Raw genomic sequence first — 27,979 nt, 5'->3', positions numbered from 1 at the left:
GGAACAATGAACAAATGTGACTGCTGGGGTGGTGTGTTTACGCTGATACTCCAGTAGCCGCATTTTTTTCTTTGCCTACAAGCGTGCAGGGGAAGAATTAATTCAGTAGACATTAACTGTAAAATCACTAAATAATTACCAGTAATATGTTTAGGAATCGTATTCTGTAAGCTTGCTTTCTTTGCTCTTTTGTGCAGTGTAAAGCTCATATAATAAACATAATGCATCAGTAAGATATGGGGGAAAACCACGTGAAGGATGCTTTTAAAGGTGTTTGTTTCTTTTGTATATCTCATTTACTTAGGTTATTCATTCCTATACTCGAGAAACTCAGATGCGCTGGCAATGTGATGTGAGGAAGACTAGTGGTAGTATGAAGTAAGGGAACTGGAGATGGGAAATAAGAGGGGAAAGGATGCATTAAAGCTCTGATCCTCCCTGCCACTCATTTTATTGTAAAGCCATTTTGCATTTGCCATTAAACATTTTTCAGGCTTATTTTTCATGGTTCTATAGAAACTCTTGCTAGAATAAACTGTAATTTAACAAAATATCTGCAATTCCAAAACTTACAGTACAATTGTGAATTTGCCAGCTGGTAATCATGCTCCATGTATGTACTGGTGCATCTAAGGAACTGTGGTCATTCCTTGGCACTAGCACACTTGTGTTTGCACACTTAATTTTATGGTAGTAGCCATGCAGTTGACACTTCTGTCTTCCAACTGTTCCTAGTTTCCCGCCCCTCACTTTGATGGTAGCTTCCTCAGTTTGTACTTAAATACATGGTCGAACTGGCACGCTAAAAACAACTTGGTATTTGCAAGTGATGTGTTTGAGTTGTCTCCTTATCAAGGTAAGAGCTGTTTTGTGACTTTTGTTTTGATAGGGCAAAGCAAAAGAGAAACTTTCCATTTGCCTATGATTTTGTGATGTCCCTCTCAGAACTAGAGGAACTTTGTGAACTCCTGATACTCAGTGCATGCTGGGCAGTGCATGTATTTGGACTTCTTTCTGATGCTTTTTGTATGGTCTTCCTCTGCATTCCATAATGTGTCCCATACTCCTAGGCAGTAGCCCCCTGCCATAGATGGTAAGGTGACCCTGAGAGCCTTTCCAGTCGCCTCATCTGATGAATGTCACACTTGGGCAGTAGTGCTGGTTGAGGCATCCTGGAGTGACTGTTTTCTGAAAACTGTTGGGGTCCTACTTGCCTGCTTTTGCACCTCTGCTCATGCATGCATGTATGTGCGTGCAGATAAAAGCCTTTGGGGGTTTGATTAATTTCCTTTCATGGCCCTGGTATTGCTGTAAATCGGTTGATCAGAAAACTCTCTAAGACTCAGGGGTGTTAGAAAGCAGACATTCTTTATTCTTGGTACCAGATGCCTGAGGGGATCCTTCCAGACCAAATTGCACATCCCTTGCGCAAAAGATCTTCAGTTTATATATGTTACTTGTGAGAGATTTTCCCGTACAGTCCATACATATTCAGTACTTTCCCCAAAACCATTAACATAAGGTTCCGCCTCTTTGCCTTGATTGCACAATACTTGCTTTCACAACGAGCTGATGCAAAGCAGAACTTTTCCTTATCTGCTCCATACAAAGACTTGAGGGAACTCCCTTATCTGCCCAATACAAAGAGTTCAGCATATCATCCTTATCTACTTCCTGTTTTCTTAACAAGCTGCAGGGCCACCCATGAAGAAGCATTAGCAAGCTTGACAATATCCTTACAACTTGTATCACTGGAAGTAACCGAAAAAGTTCTAACTACCTGACATTGTCTCTGTGCTTCTTCATGAGTGTGGAGAAGAGCTTTTTATCAAATAACTAGTCACCATCTGTAGAAAGGTCAATAAATAGACTCTAGCCTTTGGGTACCAATTATTCCTTTACAAAATTGAAGGAATTAATTTTTTTTCTTCATTTCTCTTTTTGTAAGACTCTTATTCAAGAATTCTCAAGTATTAGATTTCTGCAAAACATCTTTGTATAGGATGTGATTAGTGGTTGATGCTCGGTTGTATTTCTAGTCATTTTCCATTTGTTTTTTTTTTTTTATGTAAAGTAGTTTTCTGTAGTGTGCTTAAGTATTTATACAAAGATTCATGGTGTGATGAATGATGACCTGACAGAGTTGATGAAAACAATTCTTGGCAATTTATGCACTCCTACTTTCTTTCCTATAACTGGAAACATATAGTACGGATAAGAATGGTGTGGCATCTCCAAAGATTTCTCTTGTGTTGCGCTGATGCAGCTGTTGGCTTTGCTCCAGTCCTCTAGTATCCCCCCTTTCTGTCCCTTTTCCCTTTTCTTTTTTCTTTTTTTTTTCCATCCTCTAGTCTGCTGCAGCTGTTGGATTTTCATCATTGTCTCAGTTTCCTATTAACATCACAGACCCTTCAGTTTCAAGGGGAATGTCAGTTGTGTGCCTTGCATATGTATTATTGTTAGGTGATCTGTGTCTAAAATATATCTTTCAATGCTGAAAAGCTGTATTCCTTGTTAAGAGGCACACTTAAGATTCAGAAATGTTGAATAGTGAGAAATGCAGACTTGCTGTCAGAAAGTTTTTAACTTTGTTGGTATGAGCTGCTTCTTGAAAACCTTTGCACTGTATTTAGTCTTACCAGTATTCAATTTAACAGTAGATGACAGTATATTTATTCCTTTTAGCAGTCTTTGTTGCCATGTAACTCATATAGATTTATCAGGTATGTAATGCCTTATTCAAAAAAATCGTTTGCGGAAATGAAACCACTGCCCATTTAAAAATTTTCACTCGTCTCCTTCACAGTAGATGATTTGTAGATCTGTGTAAATGTGTGTGTCGAATCAGCTGCTTTTGTGAGGTTATTTCTACCTGATGTCTTTTCTGCCCTACTTACTTGTCTTGATATGATTCTTTTATACGGTTCTGCACTTAGTTTCCTGTCTGCCTCATTACCATTTCAGCCTCTCTGCATGTCTTCCCCTTTCTCATCCTAGAGCATGAACTCAGATGCCTTTCACCATCTCTCTTTGTTAGCACAGGTGGCTAGTATAGACTGAACGCCTAACTTTAAGAAAGCTGAAGCTATGTCAGATGAGTTCTGCCCAGTATCTAGCACCTTAATAAGCTGCTGGCCTCACTTCCACACGACGTTTTGTTTTGATGGATGTTTGTTATGCACGTCCCATAAAATTGTCTAAGATAAAAGTTGATTTTAACATTTTTGTCACATTTGTGATTCACACATCTACTTCCCTTTGGATCTCGACACAGGTCTTACTTTTTTAGTTAGTGTATAATGCTTGTGCGGAGAGAGATTTGCAATGTAAATTGCAAACCCTAGGACGACACCTGCACATTTAATTTATAAACCACTGAGAGACAGAATAGTCTTTTTAGTCATGATGGACAGGAGGCATGTTGATGTATATGTACATATATGTATCTATGTACCAAAAGAAATGATGTGGCCATGGATGAATAAAAAGTCTTGAAAAACATGTTATCCCTGATACAGAGCTTCTGCAGTTTTCACATGCCTGAGCACTGGAGATGCGTTCAGTGTTACATGCCATTGTTTGTTGACTCATTTGAACAGTGGATGCATATTGTTAATTCTGTTGTGCAAACATGACCTTACTTTGTCCAGTCTAAGACAGTTTGTACTGTACTGCTCACTGGACTCTCTGTTCTTCTCTGTCGGAAAGTGGCAAGGGCATTTGCACAACTCTTGGACAGTTCTGGATATTTTTCTCTCTTCTAATGTGGTTACTTCACAAAATCCTTTGCTGAAAATAGATAATGCAGGTCCTTCTGCAGTGTTAGTTCTTTGTATAATGCATGGTTTTAGGATGCTATCCTGAGGACAGGAGTTGCAAAGCTGAAGATTTGCCAGTGTATATTGCTTGACATTGGTGTTTATCTGCTGTGGGCTTCATCACAGAATCTCTGAGGTTGGAAGGAGATCCTCTAGTCCAGTCCACTTGCTTAAAGCAGGGTTAGATAGAGCAGGCTGCACTGGACCATGTCCAGACAGCTTTTGAATATATCCATGGACAAACACTCCACAACTCTGTGGCAACCTGTTCCAATATTTGATCACTGTTAGGAAAAAGGGGCACCTAATCAGAAGGATTTTGGCCACTGTTAGGTAATTACAGTTTTTTCCTCTTCTGTTGTCTTGGCTCTCTTCTATCCAGGAGGGAAAGCCTTGCCTAATATCTCTTACCTTGTTTTTAGTTCATAAATCAACAAGGCCTGCTGTCTATGCAACACTGGCTGAAGATCAACTTGTGCTGCATGCGTATACATATTTTGTTAGCTTGGCACTTGAATTCATAGCTTACAGTTGCCATTTTTTGAAGGTGGAGATAACATTTGCTTTCTTCTAGTCCTCAGGAAACTCCCTAGATAATCATGACCTGTCAAAGATAATTGGGAATGGTCTTGAAATTACATTTGTCATCTCCTTCAGGATTTATGGATACATGCTGAAATGGCGTATGGATTTCTATATGTCCAGTTTAAATTTTCCCCGATCTGATCCTTCTCCACCAAGGCTAAGTCCTCCTTTCTCTGTACTTTCTCTCTTGTCACAGGGACCTGAGATTCCATGATGTGAGTCTTACTAGTAAAGACTAAGTAGAAGGTAGTCTTGAATACCTTTTTTTTTTAAATGTGTCCTTCATTATCAGGTCCCCTGCCCTTTTCAGAAGTGGGCCCACATTTTCCCTAGAAATCTTTTTGCTGGTGATATATCTTCCTGATATTGATTGACATATTCCTACTGGCATATTGTTAGTGGTATTGGATGTTGCCATGAAGTGTTTTCTGACAAAGCATATTTTTATGCCTTGAAAAATTAAAGGCAATGAACACAAAACCAGCTGTGCTATTATAAACTAATAAGAAAGAGCAGCAGTATGATCTGTACAGAATCCCAGCACAGGCGGAGTAGTACTGCAGTGAAGAGCATTGAAATCTGCGTTACTTAATCAGTTGTGCAGATCTTGTCATCTTGTGAATGTCTTATTTGTCTGTCTCTAGTTAACACGGTATGGTGAACAGATTGAAGGAGGGATGGGTTATGAATGTTTGATATGGTAAAGCATTTTTTGACAGAAGAGATCTGGTTTAGAATAAACAGAAAAGAAATTTCCCTGCAAATGACTGTTCAGTTTTATCTGCAATGAGGACTTAATCTCTGAATGATTGCTGCTTGTCTGCTTTGAGCAGAATACAGCAGTTACTCAAAAACTCCTCAGCGTCACTAAAATAATTTTCTACTTTGTATCTTGCCACTGCTCTTCTCTTTGAGGCTGCCATGATTTTATCTATCACAGAATCATTTGAGTTGTAGGGGACCTTAAAACGTCTTCTGGTGCAATGAACAGGGACATCTATAGCTAGATTGTGTTGCTCAGAGCCTGGTCCAGCCTGACCCTGAATGTCTCCAAGGAACGGGGCATCCACCACATCTCTGGGCAGTCTGTTCCCAGCTTTATTACTCTTACTGTAAAAAACTTTTTCCTTATATCCAATCTAAATCTTCCCTCTTCTACTTTGAAAAAGTAGCTAAGGTACTTCTGCCTTTTGTGTTGAAGACACAAGGAGACCAACATGCATCGTCTACCCATATATTTGTGAAGGCATAGATTAAAAGTTGAAGATTGTTTGTAGAGAGATTTGAACCTTTGGAGCTACTACAGAGATGCTCTGCAAGAAGCACAACTGATCTCTATTGCCCATTTTTCTGAGGAGATATTAATAAAGTGAACACAGTGTGATATCATCCTTTCTATAGGTTTAGTTACTGTACTGGTAACAGCTACTGGTCATTGGTTGTGAAGTCCATAGATGTATTATCTTTAAGGAAGGTCCCCTAAGTGTGAGTTGTTTGCTAGCAGAGCTGGTACACATTGATTTCTCATCCTATCTAGTAGTAATCCTGACTGTGGTATGCTGAAGAAGATGAAGTGGTGGTCGCAAATACAGTTTCATTAAGTTCTCAGTTTCTTTGGTAGCTCAGAGTGAAAGTAGGGTCTTGCTGTGTGACCTAGGCAGAAAGCAGTGAATGTATGGCTCCATTGCACAAAACCTGAGAGTGTTCCTCCACTTCAGAGCTCTTGGAATTCCCCAATGATGAGGACTGCACGTGTCCACTGTGTGTTTTAGTACTTCAGAAAGGCTGCCCTGTACTGCAGAATGTTTGCTGATATGATGGCAGAAATGAATACCCTCGCTGCTCATCTTTGATTTTGTCGAAGACATTCTTGGTTGAAATCTTTATGAGATTTTAAGAAGCTTTGAGGATTGCAGATGGTGTCTCTCAGTACATGAATCAGCACATTCTGAGCTAAGGGGAATGTAATGGTTTTGTGACAGTCTTGGATGGATCTTTCTGTTTCTTGCTTCTACTAGTCAGCAGAGATCTGCTTTCCTAAGCTGCTTGTGACTTGTTGGCCTCGTGATTTTGATAAATTCCATTCAGGACGAATGCTTAGCCTCTCTCCACTTAGTGTTGAATATTAGTAGTTGAAAGCTGCATCTGGTATGATTAATATTCTCATTAAGCAATGCTGAAATTGCATTTTTACCTTGTGTTTCTTGACCTAGAGGTTGTGATTGTTTAAATGTACTTTAAACAATGGTTTTAAACTCTGCAAGCACCGGTCTGAAAACAGGTGTTTGAAACAGATTGCCAGCTTTTTCTGGGGATGTGGAACGCTTACGTGGTTTCTTCTGTGAACAAGAGTTTTTGTATGTGCTTATCTTTTTACAAGTTTCATCAAATCCTGTCTACTTTCTCCTGCCAAATAAATACTGCCTAATAATCTACAAATGTGTTCCTTCAGCTTCATTATTTATAAATAAAAAAACATTTTTTGGCTTAAACATGTACAACTCATTGACAGAAGTTCCTAGCAGCTTATGTATAATGTGCTGTGTCTGGCAGCATTCTTTAAAGAACCAGTGGTACTCTGGAAAATCAGCCATGAATTGTGATGTTCCCTATAGGTATCTTAAGAGAATAAAATAACCTGTCTTTACTATGCACCAGGGAAGTAATTAATTCTAGACTTTAATGTACTTGTCATTCTTAATCTGAGCAATTGAATTCTTAGTTATTTGCAGGATATGAAATAATTCATTTGTAGAACTTCTCTACATGTGCCTTCATACGTGACATTAGTAACTAGTTATAAGTTCAACGTTTAGACTGTTGCCTAAGCATTCTAAACAATTGCTTCATAAACAGTTTGAATAAGTGTTTTGAATCTTTTAAAATTCTGTGTTCTTACTTATTGTCCATGTTTGTGTTTTTAACTTCTGCTCTGTCAAAATACTAATGGTAGTGTCATCCAAAGTTGGGAAATAAGTCTTAACTCCCACGTGGTGTTAGAAAGTGGGCATTCTTTATTCATGACAGTGGTGCTGGATAACCTGGACCAAGCCAAGTGCGCCAGCCCTAAGTTGGATACATCATTTATACATTCAGAATATACATATGCAGCACAACTTAACATATTCGTTGCTTTTCTGGGAACTCAATGAATATATGTTAATTTCACTTGAGTGTGTACAGAACAGCCCTCTGGTGGTCATCAGTGGCCCCAAGACCCCCATTCTTCATCATTCTTTGTCTTCCTCCTCTTGACCATCAGATGACCCTTTTTTCTGACCAAATTTGCTGTTTTTCACAGTTGGTTCTGCAAAGATAAACACTTCTGTCAGTTAACCCCTCTCTGTCTGGTTCCATTCTTCTTTGGGTGATGTATGACCACCAAAGTCAGCATGACCCTCAAAGGTAAGACCTGTTCATTGTTAGTTTCCTGAAGCTTACATTAGCCTAACCATTATTGTTAGCCTTTAAATTTTAACCTTTACTATTTGTAACCTCTATCTACAAGTTAATTAATTTTATTGATATCAGTAGAATTGCACGCTCAATCTGCAGCACCATTTCCAAGGAAAGAAAAGCAAGCAAAGGCAGATTTTGTCCATGTCATTCACTTACAAATACGTCCCTGCAGAATAATAAAGAGCTTCATTGTCACTGGCTTTTTTTTTCTCCTCTCACTAAATAGTTATAGACTTCACATAAGTATAAAATCCCTCTAGCTGGGTACCTTTTTATGAGAGGTCTGTATTATATTACATGTTTCTAGCTGCTGGCTCAAATGTCTAAAGTAGGAGAAGTAGGATTTTTCTGATTACAAGCTGAAGTTTGAATTTCCAGCCCCACTGCATAACCCTCCAAACCTGCTGGCTACACCAGGCAGACTGATAGGCTAGTGGATTTGTTAATGTTCAAGCTACATTCTTACCATTCTTTTCTCACAGGAAAGTATCTGTAACTGGCTGTCTAAAATTCCTTTCTCTGCTGGATTTCCTGTCACCCTCAGCAACTTTTGTGCCTTCATTATTTTGTATGTTAGTATACCTCTTAAAAATAACCAGCCTGGGGAATGATGATAGATCAGTGTCATTTGGGTAAAGGAACATCTGTTGAAGTATGTAATTCCTACCTCATTTTGAAAGTATTTTTGCATGTGTTCAGTAAGTACTTTATTTCTAGTTTTTATTCATAAAACAGCATTATTGCAGCACTAGTTCTTTTGGTTGTTTAATTTATGAGTCATTAGTTCCATTAAGGTTTAGTGCTTGATCTCACAAAGATTTTCTTTTTATTCCTAAAGTTTTCATCTGTAAAAGTTGGTGTCAAAAATTGTTACATTCTAGTGTATTTTGAAAAAAAAGTCCAGCTTAAGTAGGAAAAAAAAGCAACAAACCTCCAACTGTTAGTGAGTGTATAAGCTAGTTGTAATCTTGATTGAATTCAAAATTTTCTTCAACTTCAAGGCAAATTGACACATTTATTCAGTCTTATTTTTACTTTTTTTTCTCATTCCTGAAATTACTCTTCATCACTTCTTTTGATTCAAAATAGATAAGGAACACTGTCATTACAGCTATGTTTAGTCCAACATTTTCAAACTTTTTAAGTATAGACTTGAATATATGCCCATCTTTTTTATTAAAATATAGTTTTAACAAAATTGTGGGAAATTGTCAGTTTCAAAATTTGAGCTTAAATATGAATTCCTGAATTCTAGCGAACAAATTTCAGAAGTTAGGATTTGTAATTTGGACTGTATTAATCCAGTTCTAATTATGATTGGGATGTGGGGTTTCTATGTCTATCTGAAGAGTTCCTGCTTGTTTTTCTTACTGTTTAGTTTCTTTCAAAAAAAATCACTGGAAATTATTTGTTACTCAGTTTCAAAAACTTGATAGGACATAGCAGAAATGCCAAATAGTTCACATTCATCACAGATATTAATCTTGAATCTCCAGTGTCTTTTTGTGATTTTTCTTTTCTTTTTAAGTGATCTCAAAAGAGTTCTGAAACAAACAGCTAAGCTTACTACCCTGGCTTATTTCTGTAAATAGATGATACCAAAACATTTCTTAGTTCTGTCCTGTGCTACTTTGACTATCATTTGCTTTCTCCTATTGTGTAGCCTGTTAGGTTTTACAAGAATCCTATCAACTGCAAAGATAAAACGGCTAAGGTAAAATCTGGCCCCTGTTGAAATTGTTCCCGTAGTTCACAGAATCACAGCATGGTTAAGGTTGGCTGAGGCCTTTGAGTCCATCTAGTCCAACCCTGCTCAAGTAGGGACACCTAGAACAAGTTGCCCAGGCCCACGTCCAGGTGGGTTTTGAAGATCTCCAAGGAGGAGACTCCACAGCCTCCCTAGGCAACCTGTGCTAGTGCTCTGTCATCTGTATAGTAAAAGAAAAAAGTGATAGAATCATTAAGGTTGGAAAAGATGTCTAAGATGGTGTAGTCCAGCTGTCACCTACCACCAACAGTGTCCACTAAATCATGTCCCTAAATACTACATCTACCCTCTCCTCACCTCCAGGGACACTGACTCCACGACCTCCCTGGGCAGCTTGTTCCAATGCATTGCCACTCTTCATGAGAAGAAATTATTCCTAATATCCAATCTGAACCTCCCTTCGCACAACTTGAAGCCATTCTCTCATCCTATTACTGTTACCAGGGAGAACAGGCTGACCTCGCCACAACTTTCTTTCAGGTAGTTATAGAGAGTGATAAGGGCTCCCCTGAGCCTTGTCTTTGCCAGACTAAGCAATCCCAGTTCCCTCAATCACTCCTTATAAAACTTGCACTCCAGACCCTTCACAGCTCCGTTGCCCTTCTCTGGACATGCTCCAGAGCCTTGCTGTTCTTCTTGTAGTGAGGGGCCCAAAACTGAGCCCTGTATTCACTTCCTGTTAGATGGAACCTCATATGTTGCAAGTTTCTAAGTAGCTATTTCCCTAGTTACTACAGTTCCTTTAAGTATTGCTGCATGAGTCAGTCAGCAAATTAGTTGAAATGCTGCCAAATGATAGCTCATAACACTGGAACTGAAAGTGACCATGTATGGGGAAAGATTGTCTTCTTTTTTCTCTTTTTATTAACATGCCCTCACATTATAGAAGAAGTTTTTGCAGCTGTTGATATTTGGTGAGATCTCTGTTGCTGCTGACTTTTCATATTGACAAGTCTAAAACTATGGGCAGTAGTCTGATATGAACTGACAGACTGTGAAACCTACTGTCATTAGTTGTACTCAATGTCAACGTATTCTTTCTTTGAGGGGGAAAAAGTCATTAAAAAAATCCTAATGCAGTGGCACACAGAAATACTGAAGCATTAAGCCTTGTATGTATATGTACTACCATGTGTGATATGTGACGCAACAGGACCTCCCCTGCCTAGTATATATATGACGCGCTTAGGCCTTGCGGGGATAGCTGGGGAAACCGGGATCCGAAAAAGGGGGAGCATATTAAAGGGGCTGTTAAAGAGGGGGAAGGTGTGGGATAAAATGGGCGGTGCCAGCATGCACCAGGGGAGGGTTCTAGGGTCACGGGTATCCAGGGCGGTCGCGTGTACGGGTATAAGTAGCCTTGTTGCACAGCATTAAATTGGCATTTCAGTGCTACATACCGTGTATGTGTCCCGTATGCCCCCGCACGCAGAGGTGCGGACGGAAGGGAAGCCTTAGTACGTTGTCGTAGACAACATGATATGCCTGATGGTTAGCGCTGGTGTGAGTACTCACCCACACCTTGAACTTAGAACCCAAGACTGCTTTTCTGTGTTGCTTCTGTAAATCAGCTTCCTTCATGACATCTATAGGACCTCTGTGATGACACGTTTGTGCTGAAGGAATCCAAACTGTTTTCACTTAGGCATGTTGTTTGTGAGACCTGTAGAGAAGGAACAGTTCAGGAAAGTACTAACAGACTATTGGCACAGAAAAGGTCAATTCTGTCATCCTCACTCTTGAGTACTGGTTAGGTTCGGTTTACCAGCAATGATAGAGATATACTGGCATTCTGTAATACCAACCTTACAAGAAATCTAGTAACCAATAGCTGCAGTGAAGATATTAGTTTATTTGTCTTCAATAGATTTAAGTAAGTTGTAGGAACTTAGTCTTTTGTGAAACTGTGCTGTATTCTTCTAAGATAGATTTAATTCCAACTTTGTTAAAACAAGTGAAAGAACTATAAGAAGCTTGACTATTGCAATAGTGACCTATAAAGAGGGATAAAGCGTTGAGCTTCTTCATAGCTTTTTCTCTTGTCTGTACTGCTTAAAGAAAGCTTAAAAGCTTAAAACCATATTTTTGCCACATTAGACTCACCTGGCTAAACTTTAAAAGACCTTTTTGCTAACTGGAGAATAGTAGAATCACATCTATCTAAGTACTTAAATTTAGAAATAAATTATTATTTAAAGATCTCTTTTTTGTTTGTTTTGTATCAGTGTATCACTTTCTGAATTGTATAAGATATTCAGGGATGGAAGACCCACAGGTCCACAGCAGGATCATTCATTTCAGAAAATGGAAAAACAAACTTTCATCATTCTGATATAATATAGAGGTTCAAAACATGTTAAGCAAAATCCATCCCCCCCTTTTTTTGTAGTACAGTTTTAAGTTGAATGTGGCTAAAAATCAGATTTCTAAAACTATAGAAATCTGTTACTTTGTTACATAAAGCTACATTAATTGTGCTGAGTCTTAAAGACAAATGTTTTTACAAACATGCTTTGCATTTAAAATAACTATTTTAAATAAAGACCCAAGTATCTATAGTATGTTGAACTTCATTTGTTCTGTTGTGTTAAAAGTATGAACAGGAACCTGTGTAATGTTTTTTGTAGAAATGAAAACAATTTATTTATTTATTTTTGATGTAGCTTCATATGAAGTGATGATGGAGCTGAACTAGTTGCTTAGACTGGAATGAAAGTAGTAGCCTCTTGAAAACACTGCTGCTGTCAAAGGTGATATCCCTCACTTCAATTCTACGTTTTGTTTAACAGCAAAACTAGAATACTTTATGTGTTTATCTAATTTAAAACATTTTAGTATCTTGGCATTTTTTAGATCTTAGAAATTGTCATAATTTGGAATTTTTAGTAATTGAATTTTATATGAGAAATATGTCATATACTTCCAAGTATTTCTGACTTTTTTAAAGCATTCTTTTACTTACTTTTTTATTCTTTGGAAATGACATAGCTTGTATTTAAAGTGAAGCAATCACCCTCCAAGTTGTTCACCCTACTTTAGAGAATTCATTTTCCTTCAGTTGCTTTGTACACATTAGCTTTTTAATTTCTCATTTTTTAATCATATAAAGTCAATTATAATATTGATGTTGCTTTTCTCTGCAAGATAAACAAAGATATGGGATGCTGCTAATTCTTGCAAGATCTGGTGTAAAAATGCTGAAATGTATTTTTAGCTGCTGTGCAAGACTGTTGGAGAGGCTAGTTTCCCAGCAGGGTTTCAGTTTCAGAATGAAAAAAACACATGGAGCAAGCAGTGTCTGCGCTGCCATGTTGCAGCAGAATCCCATAAAATGAGGTATCCATCTGTAATTCAAAACTTCAAGATGGATCCAGCTGAAGCAATGGAGGTCCCACTTTTGGCATTCATAGAGCAGCTGCCTGGGCACTGTGCCATTCATCAGAGGCAATACACATTCCTTCTCAATCCTGCTGTGATTCCCTTCCCTCTCTCCTGTTTCAAATGCTTTAGTAATGATAAACTCTCTGAACTTCTATCAGAGGAAATGAAACTGATGTTGCTCATTCTGAACATGCCAAGATTATTCTTCCAAGTTCACTATGCTGAAGGTTTATTACTGTTTTTCTCCTGGTTTCTCCCTTTCAGTGCTCAAATAGGTGTCCACTTCATTGTAATTACAAGAAAAAAGCTAGGAGACTTTTCCAAGCAAAAAAAATTTAAAAAAATTAATGTCCTTTTACTCTGAGCTGTATTGCTTACCTACTAATTCAGTTATAAATATAATCCTTTTAATACATATATATATAATAGAATGTATGTGTTTATGTATATGTATTAATTAATTAGATCTTTGTATATTTATAAAAATCTTTTGGAAATGAAGACCATAAAATACAAGCAGCTTTGATCAATCTCAGTTACAGTAGCCATGGGATCCTATCCTTGGAATCAAAGTAGAGGTTTTCACCAACTTCTGAATATGTAACTTAATTTTCATTGCTGTATGTTAAAAATGATGTGGGATTTTTTTGTTACTGCATTTTGTGAGAAGCTGTAAGTAAAAGTATATATATATATATATATATATATGTAACTTCAATCTGTCTTCTGAAAAAAATGAAAAAAAACCCACAACATGTCATCATGAAATAAACCTCAGGAACCTCTGTACAAGAGCACCTGTGAGAGGGAATGAATACCTGATGGGTGGTCTTTCCATCACGGAATGCTTGTCTGTTTCTCTAATAAAAGCCTTACTGTTGTAAGAAGGCTGATGAGCACTGAGATGAAGTCCTAAGGTACAAGGAAACTTTCAATTTTAATATATAATGTGGTGTATTCATTTTGTTTAAAGCTTACTCCAGAAGTTTCCTGTGTGATCTTAGTGGCTATATAATGAAGTAACAAACTGCAACATTAAAATAGATGTGGAAATAATGTTGACTAAGTGTAGTCATAAATCGTAATGGATGAAAGAGCCTTTCTGAGTTCCTCCTGCCCAAGATGAGAATCTACATGTATAAACTAGAAGATAGTGCTCTGAATTACTTTTAAACCTTTCCAGTTGTAGAGCATTGCAACTTGCTTTTTTTTGCTAGCCATTCCCCTTTAGGCCTTTCCCTTAAATCCATCCTTCCACTGTATTAAAGGAAGAAAGTCTAGAAGGGCGGATTACATGTGTGTAGTGATCTATAATGGTCTCTGCGTATCCATATCATTGGTCTGAAAGCTGCTGCCAACTGGTAGTTTTTTGGGGGGCTGTAATAAATGAGTTCCTGTTCAGGCTTTAGTGGATAGAGGCTTTTGGTACAGAAAAGCATTCTCGCTGCTTACTCCCTGTTGGCAGTGTCAGCACAGATTGTGGGGCAGAAAAAGCCCAGGCAACATAAGTAGCTGTGAATGTTTTGTCTTGGTGCAGAGAAAATGATTGTGATTCAGGACTGATTGTAAGGAAGAGAGAGGCTACAGACTGTGTACAAATGCAACATTATTTTCACATAACATGGTATTATTAGCAAATAGAATAAAACCAATAATGGGAATTAACCATAATAATTTTACATACTAATGAGGAAACTTAAAGAGCATTACTAAGGTTGCAGAAGTTAAGCACTGACAAGAAGTAAGAAGCAAAGGAGGTTATGATGGGTGTTCTTAACACTGAGGAAAGGACAGCCATGGAACCGATTGGATAAAGAAGGTACAGAATCTTCAGCCTTGAAGGCTTTTAGGAACATGTATTGTACAAGCTTTGTTTGTGTCCACATTGTTTGTGTGGAGAATACAGTCCTGGACAGTAATTAGATTTTTCTGAAATTTTTGTGAGGTCCAGAAGACATAAAATATTTCTCACAGAGGTGTGAGAGTAATGTATTTCTTCTGCTGGTTTCCTGGGTAGTGGTTACATAGCATCTTTTCTGTTTCCCAGCTGTGAGTGTAGCATGGAGCATCCAGCAGGGCTGAAACTGGCATACGGATTCTTGCTGAGCAACTGACTCTTATCTTTTGATACTCCTTTTGGAGAGAAGGCCATACTATGTGAATTCTTGAATTCTACTTTTCTCTTAGTCTAGTTCTGTAAAAGTTAGGTGAATAATGGGTTTAAGGTAACTTGCATGACTTTCGTTCATTTACCTCATGTGGATTCATGGTGATGCCACTTTTCAGTGAGATCACACCCAGCTGTTCCCCTGAGATGTTACCTTACATTGTCTTCACAGGCTTGTGCTGCTTCGTGCAGCCAAGGAACACCTGTTCAGTCTTTTGCTTTTCGTCATTGTTTAATTAGTTTGTGCTGTTCAAACTTTGCTCTGAAAACAGCCTGCACTGACCTTTTTGTGATGACATTGGAATGCTTCAAACTTTTAGGATGTGAGGAGCACTCTTTTTTGCACTCTTTTACATGTGGAAGTTCAGAGACTATTGATTATGAGATAGCTTCATTGTATTTTTATTTATGCTAAAGGATAGAACCTGTCTATTTGTTATTAGTTGTAGACATAAATAAAAGCCAAAACACGTGCTTTATAAAGCCTAGAAGTAGGTATGTGGTATATACTTGATATATGATATGATTCACAATTTTTTAATTCCGCTCTGTGCCCTTGCTAGGAATATATTCAACAAGTGTTTCTTCTGATTTTGGCAAAAGGTGTCTTCTCAAGAATATTGAAGCAACAAAACTTAAAGACTGCTAAGAATGTGTTTTGTTGATTATCAGTTCACTGTTTGACACTGTTCTTCCCCATCAGAAAACAAACAAACAAACCAAAAACCAAAAACCAAAAACATCAGGGTTTGATTTATTTAAGTTATTCTTCATTTCAGGATCCTAAACACAAGTTTATGGAATTCTGAATTTTTACCTGTGGTTCTGTTACAGGACAACTGCCTCTCACTGGAGAAAGCTGCTTTTCTTATATATCTATCAATTTAATGACTTTAAAATATCATCTCCTTTGTCTCCTAGAATACCAGCTTGGTAAAATAAGCTTTAAGTGACAGGTTCCAGTTGTTGGAAAAGACACTTCTTTAATTGTGACAAACCTAAATTCAGTTTCCTGCTCCTTCCAGAAGCTTCCTGTGCAGGCTTTAACAATCGGTATCCCTTTGCTTAGCCATGAAATGGGATATGTCCTTCTGCACAAGAATATCCAGAGTGTAAATCTTCCAAGAATGGAATCGTTTAGGCTGTAGTTGCAGAGTATTTGAAGTTAAACTAATTGGGATTGTTGAGATTGAGCCTTGCCCTCTCTTTCCTCTGTGCATGTTTTCACTATTGTGCTAGTACCTTGTGGAGCTACTCTGATCAGATTCATGATACTTTCTTTCATAGAAGTAGTTTTTGGTCACTGCATTTTCTTGAAAGGACTTACTGAATGGGTACGTAAGTTGCTCTGAAAGTAATGTCTCCTATTTATTTCCATGGAAACTACAACAGGTGCAAGTAGTGCAGTAACACTGTTTGATAGAGCAAATTGTCAGCTACAAATCACTATTTTTTCAATGCGGTCACCACCAATTTGTGTGGATGAGCTGATTGAGATGCTCTTCATTTCATGGTGTGACAGCTGTGTATGGGCATCTGGAACAAGGTTTGTCTTTCATGTTACTGTCATCATTGCTGAAACATACCACCTGTCATCTCACTGTGATAACATTTACTCTTAGGTCTCCATAAATGTTCAGCAAACGTCAATAAATGTCAGTGGGTACAATTTTTTTCTGCACGGAGGAATTCAGTGACACACCTTTGCTTCATATGCATTTCCATGTCAGACGCCATTTTGTTGGACTTCCCCTCTGTTTCTGTCTGTCTCACCCCAACAAAATGTAACAGGATATTGGTAGGAAGGTTCAACTTGTACTGCCATACCACCAACATCCACCTCTGATGTGGTGGGACAACATAATAAAATAGAAGGCATACTTTTGGAGCAGCCCTCATACTCATGACAACACCTGAGAAGTGTGGAGTGCTGCAGGAAAAGTGAGAAGACAGAGGAACTCAGGAGATGGAATTTGCAATTGATTATTTTAAGCTGCTAACCCCTGCAGCCTGGGAATAAACTCCACTGTTAACAATGAGATAATAATAAGCCTTGTTCTCCACAGACATGCTATGCAGGTCCTCCTTTTTTGAAAGCTTTCTTCTTAAAATGCCTTCTCAATGCCATCTTCACCTTTTCCTGATGATGGACTGATTTGGAGGATTGTGACTGTGGTAGCAAACTCCCAGCCAATCCTGAGCGTGTGGGGGACTTGCTCCTCAGTTGCCTGCATGTAAATCAATGGGGCCTGTTGGGATTCATCCTAGGGCTATCAAAGAACTAGCTTGTGTCATAGAATCATAGAATCATAGAATTAGCTAGGTTGGAAAAGACCTACAAGATCATCCAGTCCAACCATCCACCTACCACCAATAACCCCACTAAACAATGTCTCTCAACACAACATCTAAACATTTCTTGAACACCTTCAGGGATGGTGACTCAACTGCCTCCCCGGGCAGCCTATTCCAGCGCATGATCACTCTTTCAGAAAAGTAGCGTTTCCTAATGTCCAGCCTAAATCTCCCCTGGCACAACTTGAGGCCATTCCCCCTCATCCTGTCACCAGTTACAAGAGAGAAGAGGCCGACCCCGAGCTCACTACAACCTCCCTTCAGGTAGTTATAGAGAGCGATGAGGTCTCCCCTGAGCCTCCTCTTCTCCAGACTGAACAATCCCAGCTCCCTCAGCTGCTCCTTACAAGGCCTGTGCTCCAGACCCCTCACCAGCTTCGTTGCCCTCCTCTGAACACGCTCCCAGGCCTCAATGTCTCTCCTGCAGTGAGGGGCCCAAAACTGGACACAGTACTTGAGGTGGGGCCTCACCAGGGCTGAGTACAGAGGGACAATGACTTCCCTACTCTTACTGGCAACACTATTTCTCGTACAAGACAGCATGCCATTGGCCTTCTTGGCCACCTGGGCACACTGCTGGCTCATGCTCAGCCGAGGATCGACCAATACCCCCACGTCCATTTCCTCCACACAACCATCCAGCCACTCTGCCCCAAGCCTGTAGATTGCCTGGGGTTCTTGCGGCCAAAGTGCAGGACCCGGCACTTGGTCTTGTTGAACGTCATCCCACTGGCTTCAGCCCAGAGATCCAGCCTGTCCAGATCTCTCTGTAGGGCCTCTCTACCCCCAGGCAGATCAACACTTCCTGCCAGCTTGGTGTCGTCACAAGACTTGTCCCAATTAGTTTTCAGTGGTTTTGGGAATCTGGAGGGGATCCAGTTTGACCAGAAGCTGGAAAACATTTTCCAAGAATTTTCCAAGAAGTGCAATAAAGAAGACCCTGCTAATAATAGGCTAGTCAATCTCATTTCAATGATTGGCAAATTTATGGAGATTGTTCTGGGATACTGAAAAACACCTGAAAGACAATGCAGTCATTGGTCTCAACCAAAACAAGTTGGGGAAAGTTCTGTTTAATGAATGTAATTTCCTTTTATGACAAAGTTACCTACCTAATTTATCAAAGTATCAACGGTTTACGGGCGTTTGGCCCAGTTCCGTGACAAATGGGATGGGGGACCCACGCCCTGGGAAAAGGGAAAAGGGGAAAAGGGTAAGGAAATAGCCCTGAGAGCAAAGAACAGTGGCAACAATCTGAGGAGAAACAAACTAATTTACTAAATAAGATATCAGAATGCAAAACAACACACTATAATACAATATAATTACAATTTAAGCTGATAAATCCAATACAGAGAGAGAGAGTGTCCCAAAATCAAGGTAAGCCTTACTCTACTACCGACGATAAGACGGCTGGAGAGCGAGGTGCTGCCAGAACGAGAGACAGCGGAAAAAGGGACGAGGTCTCGTGATCTGCAAGCTTTTATCTTTTCCCTCTGTCTGGAAAATGGTAACAGAGGAGAAAAGTACCGTGGGAAATGTAGTAGTCCTTCTCTTCTGAGAACCAGGTACATTCACTACATGATGTTGTGATGTGGAATACCAATAACCGAAAATCACAAAACCATGACACAAAGGAAATCACTTGATGTAGTTTTCTTGGATTTCAGCAAAGCTTTCAGTACTGTTTCTCATAGTATCCTTCTGAAAAAAGTGTACAACATACAGCTAGGCAGAAACATAATGTGATGAGTGAATGGTTGTCTGACAGGTCAGGCTCAAGTTGTTATTGGAAATGGGGTTACATCATGCTGTCAGCCAGCCAGTAGTAGGTTTCCCCAAGTCTCCATTTTAGGGCCAGTTCTCTTTACTGTTTTCATCAGTGACTTGAATACAGCATTTGAAGGTACACTAAGTAACTTCGCAGACAACAGAAAATTACCAGGAAGTGTTGACTCCCTTGATGGCAGAGAGGCTTTGCAGAGGGATCATGACAATTTACAGGGCTGGGCAATCACTAACTGCGTGAAGTTTAACAAGAACAAGTGCCAGATTCTCCAACTAGAATGGTGCAAACCAAATATATGTACATACTGGGGAACAAGCATCTGGAACGATCTACACATTCTGGTTGACGGCAAGTTGAGTATGAGTCAGCATGTGCTTTGGCAGCCAAAAGGGCCACGAATATCCTGGGTTGCATCACTGCCAGCTGGTTAAGTGAAGGGTTTGTCCCTCTCTGTGCTGCACTGGTGCGGCCTCACCTCAAGCACTGTGTGCAGTTATGGCCACCACAAAACGAGAATGAGATAAAACTGTGAGAGTGTGTCCAGAGAAGGGTATGAAGATGGTTAAGGGTCTAGAGAGCAAGACATATGAGGAATGGTTAAGGCCACTTGGTTTGCTCAGCCTAGAGAAGAGGAGGCTGAAGCGAAGCCTCATGGTGGACTACAGCTTCTTCAAGAGAGAAGCGGAAAGGCAGATGCCGATCTCTTTGGTACCAACGATAGGACCTGAAGGAACATGTAAAACTACACTGGGGAGGTTCATGTTGGATATTAGGAGAAGATTCTTTGGTGAGAGAGTGGTCAGATGCTGGAACAGGCTTCCCAGGGCAGTGGTCATGGCATGAAGGCTTCTGGAACTCCAGAAGCATTTGGGCAGTACTGTCAAACATAGGGTTTGATTTTTGATTGAGTGGTTCTGTGTGGAGCCGGGAGTTGGAATCAGTGAACTTATGGATCTCTTCCAACTCAGTATATTCTATGAATGTTGGTACAGAATAACAAAGTAACATTTTTAGAACATAGTATTTAGAGAAATGTTGATCCTCCAGCCACAATCCATATTCCATGCAACTTGTTCATGAATGAACCTTTCAGTCTTGTCTCTTGCTATTACCCTGCTTTATAATTCTTAGCATTTGTCTATGAACCCTAACATAGTTGGTCTTCCTTTGCCTTAGTCCTTGTCTTGTGGAGAGCAAACCCAACCCTCTGTCATGTTGCTCTGAACTTACAGAAAGTTTCTTTGCCTCTCTTTATTTTCCAAGATACAGCAATAACAAGAAAAAATTGTGTGTGGAGAGACCGAAAACAATATATGTAGGTTGCTCTGAAAGTAATGCCTCCTGTTTATTTCCACAAAATCTACAACAGATACCCAGAGAACAATAACACTATTTGATAGAGCAGATTCTCAGCTACAAAACACTATTTTTCTACATAGTCACTAGCAGTAGCTTTGCATTTTCACCAGCAATGAACAAGAGCCTGCATGCTGTGCTCATAAAAGTCTGCATGGCCATCTGGAACATGGCTTTTCATTCACATCACTGTCACCATTGCTGAAATGCTCCACCCACTGCTTCACTGCCATAACATCCATTCTTTGGTCTCCATAAATGTTCAGCAAGCGTTGATGAATGTCAGTGGATACAATTTATTTCTGTATGGAGAATTCAGTGACACACTTTCACTTCATATTCACTTCCATGTCAGATGCCATTTTGTCAGACTTCCCCTCTGCTGCCACCTGTTGCATGGCAACAAAATGTAATGGAACATTGGTGGGAAGGTTCACTCTCTGCTGCCATACCACCAGCATCTGCCTCTGACATGTTGGGCCAACGTAACAAAACAAGAGGCATTGCTTTTGGAGCGGCCCTCACATTTTTTATTTGTGTGTGTGTCTAGCGTACTGAGAAGGAGACTTAGCAAGTCTCCAGGATGTTCTCTTTCTAAAGTTTGGGGGAGTGTTTTGATAATGCAAGATTTCATTGAAGAGTAAGTATTTTTGAGAGATGTTTCACAGGAAATGAATCACTTGGAAATTTTCTCTGGGACTGCAAATTTATTTGTATAGTGTCTCTGGCCACATACATAAAAATATTGTAAGTTATGTATACTGTAAGTCATATATAGTCTAATGGTTGTATGTTGTATGTATCTGCACTGTAATGTAAATGTAGGGGAAATATGAATGTTTAAGAGCAAGTTCTAAATTTTAAAATTAATGTTTCACAAAAGACTTACGCTATTTTAATGAATTTGCAGTGTGTTCATCATAACTTATGTTCCCTGCCCCGGCTTCCCTTGATTGATTCTTTGGGAGAAATAAGTGCAGTGTTAAAGACTAATGCACTCTTTATCTACTCATTCACATGAAATTTCAAAGGTTTCTGTTAGGCTATGTGATTAAGGCTTGCGAACACTAATGAGCAGAGGAGTGATAACAATGAGAGTGCCCCACTAAACTAAATTAGTGGAAGGGGAACACTCTGATGTAGTTCCTCTCCCAGGCTATTGCAGAGTAGTGATCAGCCTCAGTGGGAAGCCTGTGAAGATGAAGTCTGGGTCTGATATTGAAGAGACCAGAGGATCTGAGAGTCAGCTGTTGAAGGACTGAGGAGGCAGTAGTAGGACCAGTGTTCTGCCTGACTTACCAAACAGCTATTCCAAGCAGATGTCCTCTTGTGATAGAGAGAACCTGTTTATACTTACGGTTTGTGTAGCAAATAGGCCTTTGTCTCATAACAACCCTTAGATATTTACAGATAAAGGTTTTTTTTTTCTTCTGTTTTTTAAGCCATTCTGTTTGGTAAGCGAACTGGATGGACTGATCAGCAGAGTGTTAAACTAGATTCAGTGAGGGAAGGGGATGGGCATATCTGTGACAGAGAACGGCCAGGAAACACTGTCACTTTAGGAAGCAGCAGGAAAAAACCTCAGATTTGTCCCCAAAGAATTCAGGACACTATTAGAAAACTATGACCTAATTGCTATCGCAGAAATGTGGTAAGATGAATTACACAACTGAAGCACGATGATTATGGGCTACAAACTTTTCAGAAGAGGTAGACAGAGTAGGATGGACAGGGGAGCTGCCCTCTGTGTTAAGAAATAGATTGCAAAGAGCTACCTCAGAGAAACGGCCACAATCACGTTGAGAGCTTGTGGGTAAAAATCAGGGACCAGACCAGTAAAGAACATCTGGTGGTCAAGGTCTACTGCAGACAGCCTGATCACAGGTAGCCTGTTGACAAGGCTATCTTGGTTCAGTTACAAGAAGTGTTGTGCTTGTAGGCTCTCATCCTGATGTGGCATTTCAGCCACCCAGATATCTGCTGGCAAAGCAACACAATGGGCTGCAATTAATCCAGGAGACTTGTGGAGTGCACTTAGGATAACTTTCTAGTCCAGGTATTAGACAAACCAGCCAGAGGAGAAGCGTTACTGGACCTGGTGCTCAACAATGCAGATGAACTCATTGAAGAGCTTAAGATTGGAAGCAGTCTGTGCTGTAGTAACTATGCACTGACTGAGTTCATGAACTCAAGAAACATGGGCCTGGCAAGCAGTCTGTGCTGTAGTAACTATGCACTGATTGAGTTCATGAACTCAAGAAACATGGGCCTGGCAAAGAGCAAAGTCAGGACCCTGAACTTGAGGAGAAAGAACTTCCAGCTGTTTAAGGAATTATTGAATGAAATTCACTTGGAAGCTTGTGCTTAGGGACAAAGGAACGGAATAGGTCTGGCAGCTTTTCAAGGACACATTTCTGAGAGCACAAGAGCTCTCCATCCCGCCAGGCGTGGGCACCACTGAGAAGATTCTGACTGTACTCTTCGCAGCCTGCCTTCAGATGTTTATAGACAATTATGAGATTGCCTCTGAGCCTCCTCTCTCCAGGCTGAACAGTTCCAACTCTTTCAGGCTCTCCTTGTAGGATAGGTTCTCCAGTCTTTTAATTATCTTTGTGACCCTTTATGGGACTGTCTCTAGTACGTCCATGCCTTTCTTCTCTGGGGGACCCAGAATTGAACACAGTCCTCCATGTGTAGTCTCACCAGTGCTGTATAGAGAAGAGACACCTACCTTGTCATGGTGGAGATACTTCGCCTAATGCAGCTCAGGATGCTGTTAGTCTTTTATATTGCAAGGGGACATTCCTGGGTCATGTTCAACTTGATGTCCACCAGGACTCCTAGATACTTTTCTTCCAAGGTGCTTTCCCGCTGGTGGGCTCCCAGTATGTACTTGGGGTGCCTAGGATTGTTCATCTCCAGGTGCAGCGCTTTGCATTTCTCCTCACTGAACTTTTTGAGATTCCTGTTCTCAAGAGGACAAATAAGCCACATGGAAAAGGAGTGAAAAAGAAATAAAGTTTGCCAGCATGCACTTGATGACCTGGATAAGAATCCTCTCAGCAATGAAGACCAAATGTGTACTGCACTTTGATTACAAATATGTAGCCAGTAGGTCAAAGGAAGTGATGATTTCTGTTTCCTGTTGCTCAGTACTTGAGGCTACATCTGGAACACTGTGTCCAGTGTTAGGTCTAAGATGCTGACAAGCAAATTCAGAGAAGAACCACTAGATTTTTAAGGGTCTAGAGCACATGATGGTTTCAAGTCCCAGGTAGCTGGTTTTCATTCCTGAAAAACAGGCTAATTTACTTACTTTGCTCTGTGTAGGGCTGTGTGTAGAGCAGACAGAGTATTCTCAGACATTCACAGTAAGGACAAGAGGCAGCAGTCACAGTAGGTTGTTGGGTAAGAATGGAGGCAAAGAATAAATTCTTCCCCGAGAGTGCTGCTGTGGAAAGAGATTACAGTAAGAAGCTGTGGGATCACCAGCCTTGGAAGTTTTCCAATTTCAGCTGTACAAGGTCTTAAGTAACATAATACAGCCTTGAAGTTAGTTCTGCTTTGAGAATGGGGTTGGAATAGGTGATCTCTAGCAGTCTCTTACAACCTGAATTATTCTGTGAGTCCAAACAGTATTACTAACTTGTTTCTTGTAGCAAAAGCATGACTTCAAATTTTTTTTAATGTTAGAGTGATTAAGGTAGTATGTGAAAAAAAAAAATAATTTTCTCAGCTCCACTACAGACTTTACATAGTTTGGGTTCATCAAACCATTTTAGTGCCATGATTGCATGACTGTTATCTTTAAGCTAAAATGAAGTGTCTGCATGAATGAAAGGTGGCAGCTATAGTGCTGACCTTAAAAAGGAAAGGAAGGTTTTCTTAGGAATTACTGTCCGAGAAGTATAACTCCTAGTAAAATAATGGACCTGATATTGAAAGAGAATCCGAAACTTAGTCTGCAAGGCAGTAGAATTGCCAGCAGTAACAACATGAGTTCATAAATTGGATCTCACCAGAAAATATGATTGTTGTTTTGATGGAATTACAAAATCAGTGTTTTTAGGGAATGAAGAGAAAGTATGTATATGTTAGCTTTCTAACCTGAAGTTTAATTGAAATTGGTTTAGGAAGGAAGGATATCGGTTGCATTGAAAATTGGTTAAAAGATATCAAACAGAAGTTGGCTATCGATAGGAATGTGTTTGTTATATAGGTTAGGAGTTAGGCTGTTGTTATGTAACATTGTTAATAATACAAGAGAAGTAGAGTAAAATAGTCTTAATGAGCTTTAAAGATATACTGAGAATTATGACCCTTGTAGAAAAATAACACAAAGGGGAGAAGTGATGATAGATAGATAGGGGAAAATAAAATGAAATTTAGTTTGGAGAGCTGTTAAATTGGCAGCATATGTGTTTCAGAGAACATATGCACTAAACAGAAGCGGGGAGAGAGATGCTTAAAAGACAAATTTCTGGTGCTGAAAATGGTCCTGGAACCCTTTCTGAGCAGCAGACTTCATGTTGCTCATGCCATTAGGTAAGGACACTTTAAAACTGTTGCCTATGTCATTGGGCTTGAACAATAAACTGTTCACATAAATTGCTTATAGTAAACTTTGTCCTATTACATGAGTCAGTACACCCTCTGTGAGCATTTTGGAGGTACTAGGATGACCTTTTGGTAAAATTGTTTGTCTGGAAGTGCCTAGAAGTGTTCCTAGGATGTGATGGACTTGAAAATGATGGAGGGGAAGTAGTTGAACCCAGAACTGTTCAGACTGTGGACTAAATGAACTTTTCCACATCATTTTGGGATTACGGTGCTTAATATCACACTTTATTATGAAAGGTGTGTTAGAAAAAGGATAGGCAACTGACTGTGTTTTGGAGATAGATCTTCTGAACTCAGCTTCTAAAATAGAATTCTTGGCATGTGTATTTTTTATGATTACTTGTGTGTATTGTTTCAGGAAGTGCTGTGTGGTCTCTGAAGTCCTCTGACTCCATGTGACTAACAAGAATGTAGATAACATTTTTTGCTGCTGCTACTTCAGCTTCATTTTTTATGAGCAATGGTGTAAGAATAATGTAGAGGTATCAGATTCATGGCTTTTTTCAACAAGAATCGTGTGTACCTGCTATGAACAAGTCTGGACAGTGCCAGTTTAATTGATGATTTTTTGGCATTGCATCCTCGTCTTAGAAACTACAGTGATGGACTAGGCTTAAGAGCTGTAAAACTAAGCAGAAAATAATGTGTGGCTCAAATGTTAGTATAACTACTATGGTACCCCTCAAATTCTTCATCAGTGTTCATAACTTCCCTTGGCCCTCTAGGATGCAAAGTGGTTCAGTGTTAGACTCTTGAAGACTTGTTGGCTGACTGAAACAGAGAAATAAGTTCACATGGATACTTGGGTGGATATTAATATGACTTTATTTTTCTTCATAAACTTAATAACATTAACTATCATTAGTATTTTTGTCTTCATTTTAATCCTAGCATTTATCTTACGTTCTGGATGATGTCAGAAAATTTTTCTCAGACCTTCAGCATTGTCAGAGTGGGCTATGTTGCATAGATTTCTTAACCTGTTTCTGCTAATTGTAGAAAATGACTGTTGTGGTTAAAAACAAAAAACACAAAAGCAAACAAAAGCAAACAAAAATTAAGTCTGGATGTTGTTGGGATTGGTCTGAGCATTGTCTGAGAACTGCAAAAGCTGTGAATGAAAGATTTTATATATCTGAGTATTTTGGAATCCTTTTATCCGTTATCAGTGGTTATATGAGAACAGCCTTTAAAATGATTTTCTGCCTCATCTTATCCTAGCAATTCTGCTTTGGTTATTGCCTTCATGTTGGCTGTTGTTCAGCTGATAATTTCAATCAAACTCCCCTCTAATGTTAGTGAAACATGTTGTATCAGCTTCAGAGCTCTGGCTCTCCGATAAAGCTTGTCATGTCTTTTAGCTCATGCTCTTGATTATGATTCCAGTCAGCAATATGCCCTTGCTGCTAGGAAGGCTCATGGTATTCTTGGCTGCACTGAGGAAAGAATTGCCAACAGGTCAGTAGAGGTGATTCTTCCCCTCATGGGAATGGATGTAGTTGAAATAGTTCACTGGAGGGCCACCAAGGTGATCAAAGGGCCTGGAGAATCTCTGCTATGATAAGAGACTGAGAGAGATGAAACTGTTGAACCTGTAGAAGAGGAGACTCAGTGCATGAATCTCTTCAATAAATACCTGCAGGGAGGGTGCACAATGGACAGAGCCAGAGTCTTCGGTGGTGCCCAGTGCCAGGACAAGAGGCAGTGGGCACAAACTGGAACACAAGAGGTTCTCTCTGAACATCAGGAAGCACTTTACTGTGCAGGTGACTGAGTACGGCCACAGTCTGTCCAGAGAAATTGTGGACTCTCCTCCTTGGAGATCTTCAAAAGCCACCTGGACATGGGCCTGGGCAACCTGCTATGCGTGTGCCTGCTTGAGCATGAGGGTAGGACCAGATGGCTTCCAGAAGTCCCTCTTAACCTCAGCCATTTGAGTCTGTGATGCCTGGTCATGCCCGGTCAATTTTGAAAAAAAAAAAAAAAGGTATTTACTTAGTCCTAATAGGTGTAGAAATAAAAATGATGTTTGGGTTAATACATGGAGATTCTGCTATCCAGTCAAGTCATGACACTTTTATGATGAGAGCCCATAAATTCCCTTCAAGAATACCTTGCACTTGATGAGTCTTTTTGCATGTGGCTGTGATTCATTGGTAATTCTGTCAGACTGCCATTACCTTATTTGTGAATATTCCTGCTAATTTTGTGCTGTGTACTTGAGAGTTCAAAGTGTGACTGCCTAGCTGCAATTCTGTCTTGTATGTTTTAAAATTCCGCTAAAGCATAGTGGATAGGTCCTGATTTTCTTTTGTACTTACGTTTTTGATTGACCTCATTAGTCTGTCTCCCTTAGTCGCTGTCCATCTCCCCAGACTCCAAGCCCTCCAGCTGACTTGCCACCCCCTATTTATCTCTAACTCAGCTATTAATGCTAATAACACAGCACACAGAATGCTAGTCTGGAGTCATGCACGTGCTTGACTCTGGGAGAGCTTTCTGGGCTATTCTGTCTTGCTGCTATCAATATGCCAAATGCATCCTACTGTGTGTTGTGTTGGATTTCCAGGGCATCCATTACATCCAGCCATCTCCCATCCCTCAGATCTGATTGCAGAAGTTGAAGCATCTAAAAGTTACTGAAAGATCATGATATATATTCTTATTGCATAAATCTTATT

At 39.7% G+C, this 27,979-nt stretch overlaps 1 protein-coding gene across 4 annotated transcripts in view; it reads left to right on the top strand.

The window, feature by feature from the left end:
- TSPAN9 (tetraspanin 9) overlaps positions 1-27,979 on the top strand; it is a 185,836-nt gene that overhangs the window by 52,837 nt on the left and 105,020 nt on the right. The window contains exon 2 of one of the 4 annotated variants that reach the window (XM_021393877.1): positions 7,705-7,808. The exons of the other annotated variants lie outside the window; for them this stretch is intronic. Within the exon in view, the coding sequence (XP_021249552.1) occupies positions 7,778-7,808 (31 nt within the window). The 5' untranslated portion in view covers positions 7,705-7,777. The remainder of the gene's footprint in view (positions 1-7,704; positions 7,809-27,979) is intronic. 4 annotated transcript variants of the gene reach the window in all.

The sequence above is a fragment of the Numida meleagris genome, chromosome 1 (assembly GCF_002078875.1).
Source record: "Numida meleagris isolate 19003 breed g44 Domestic line chromosome 1, NumMel1.0, whole genome shotgun sequence".
Lineage (NCBI taxonomy): Eukaryota > Metazoa > Chordata > Aves > Galliformes > Numididae > Numida > Numida meleagris.
This window is presented reverse-complemented; position numbering and strand designations above follow the sequence as displayed.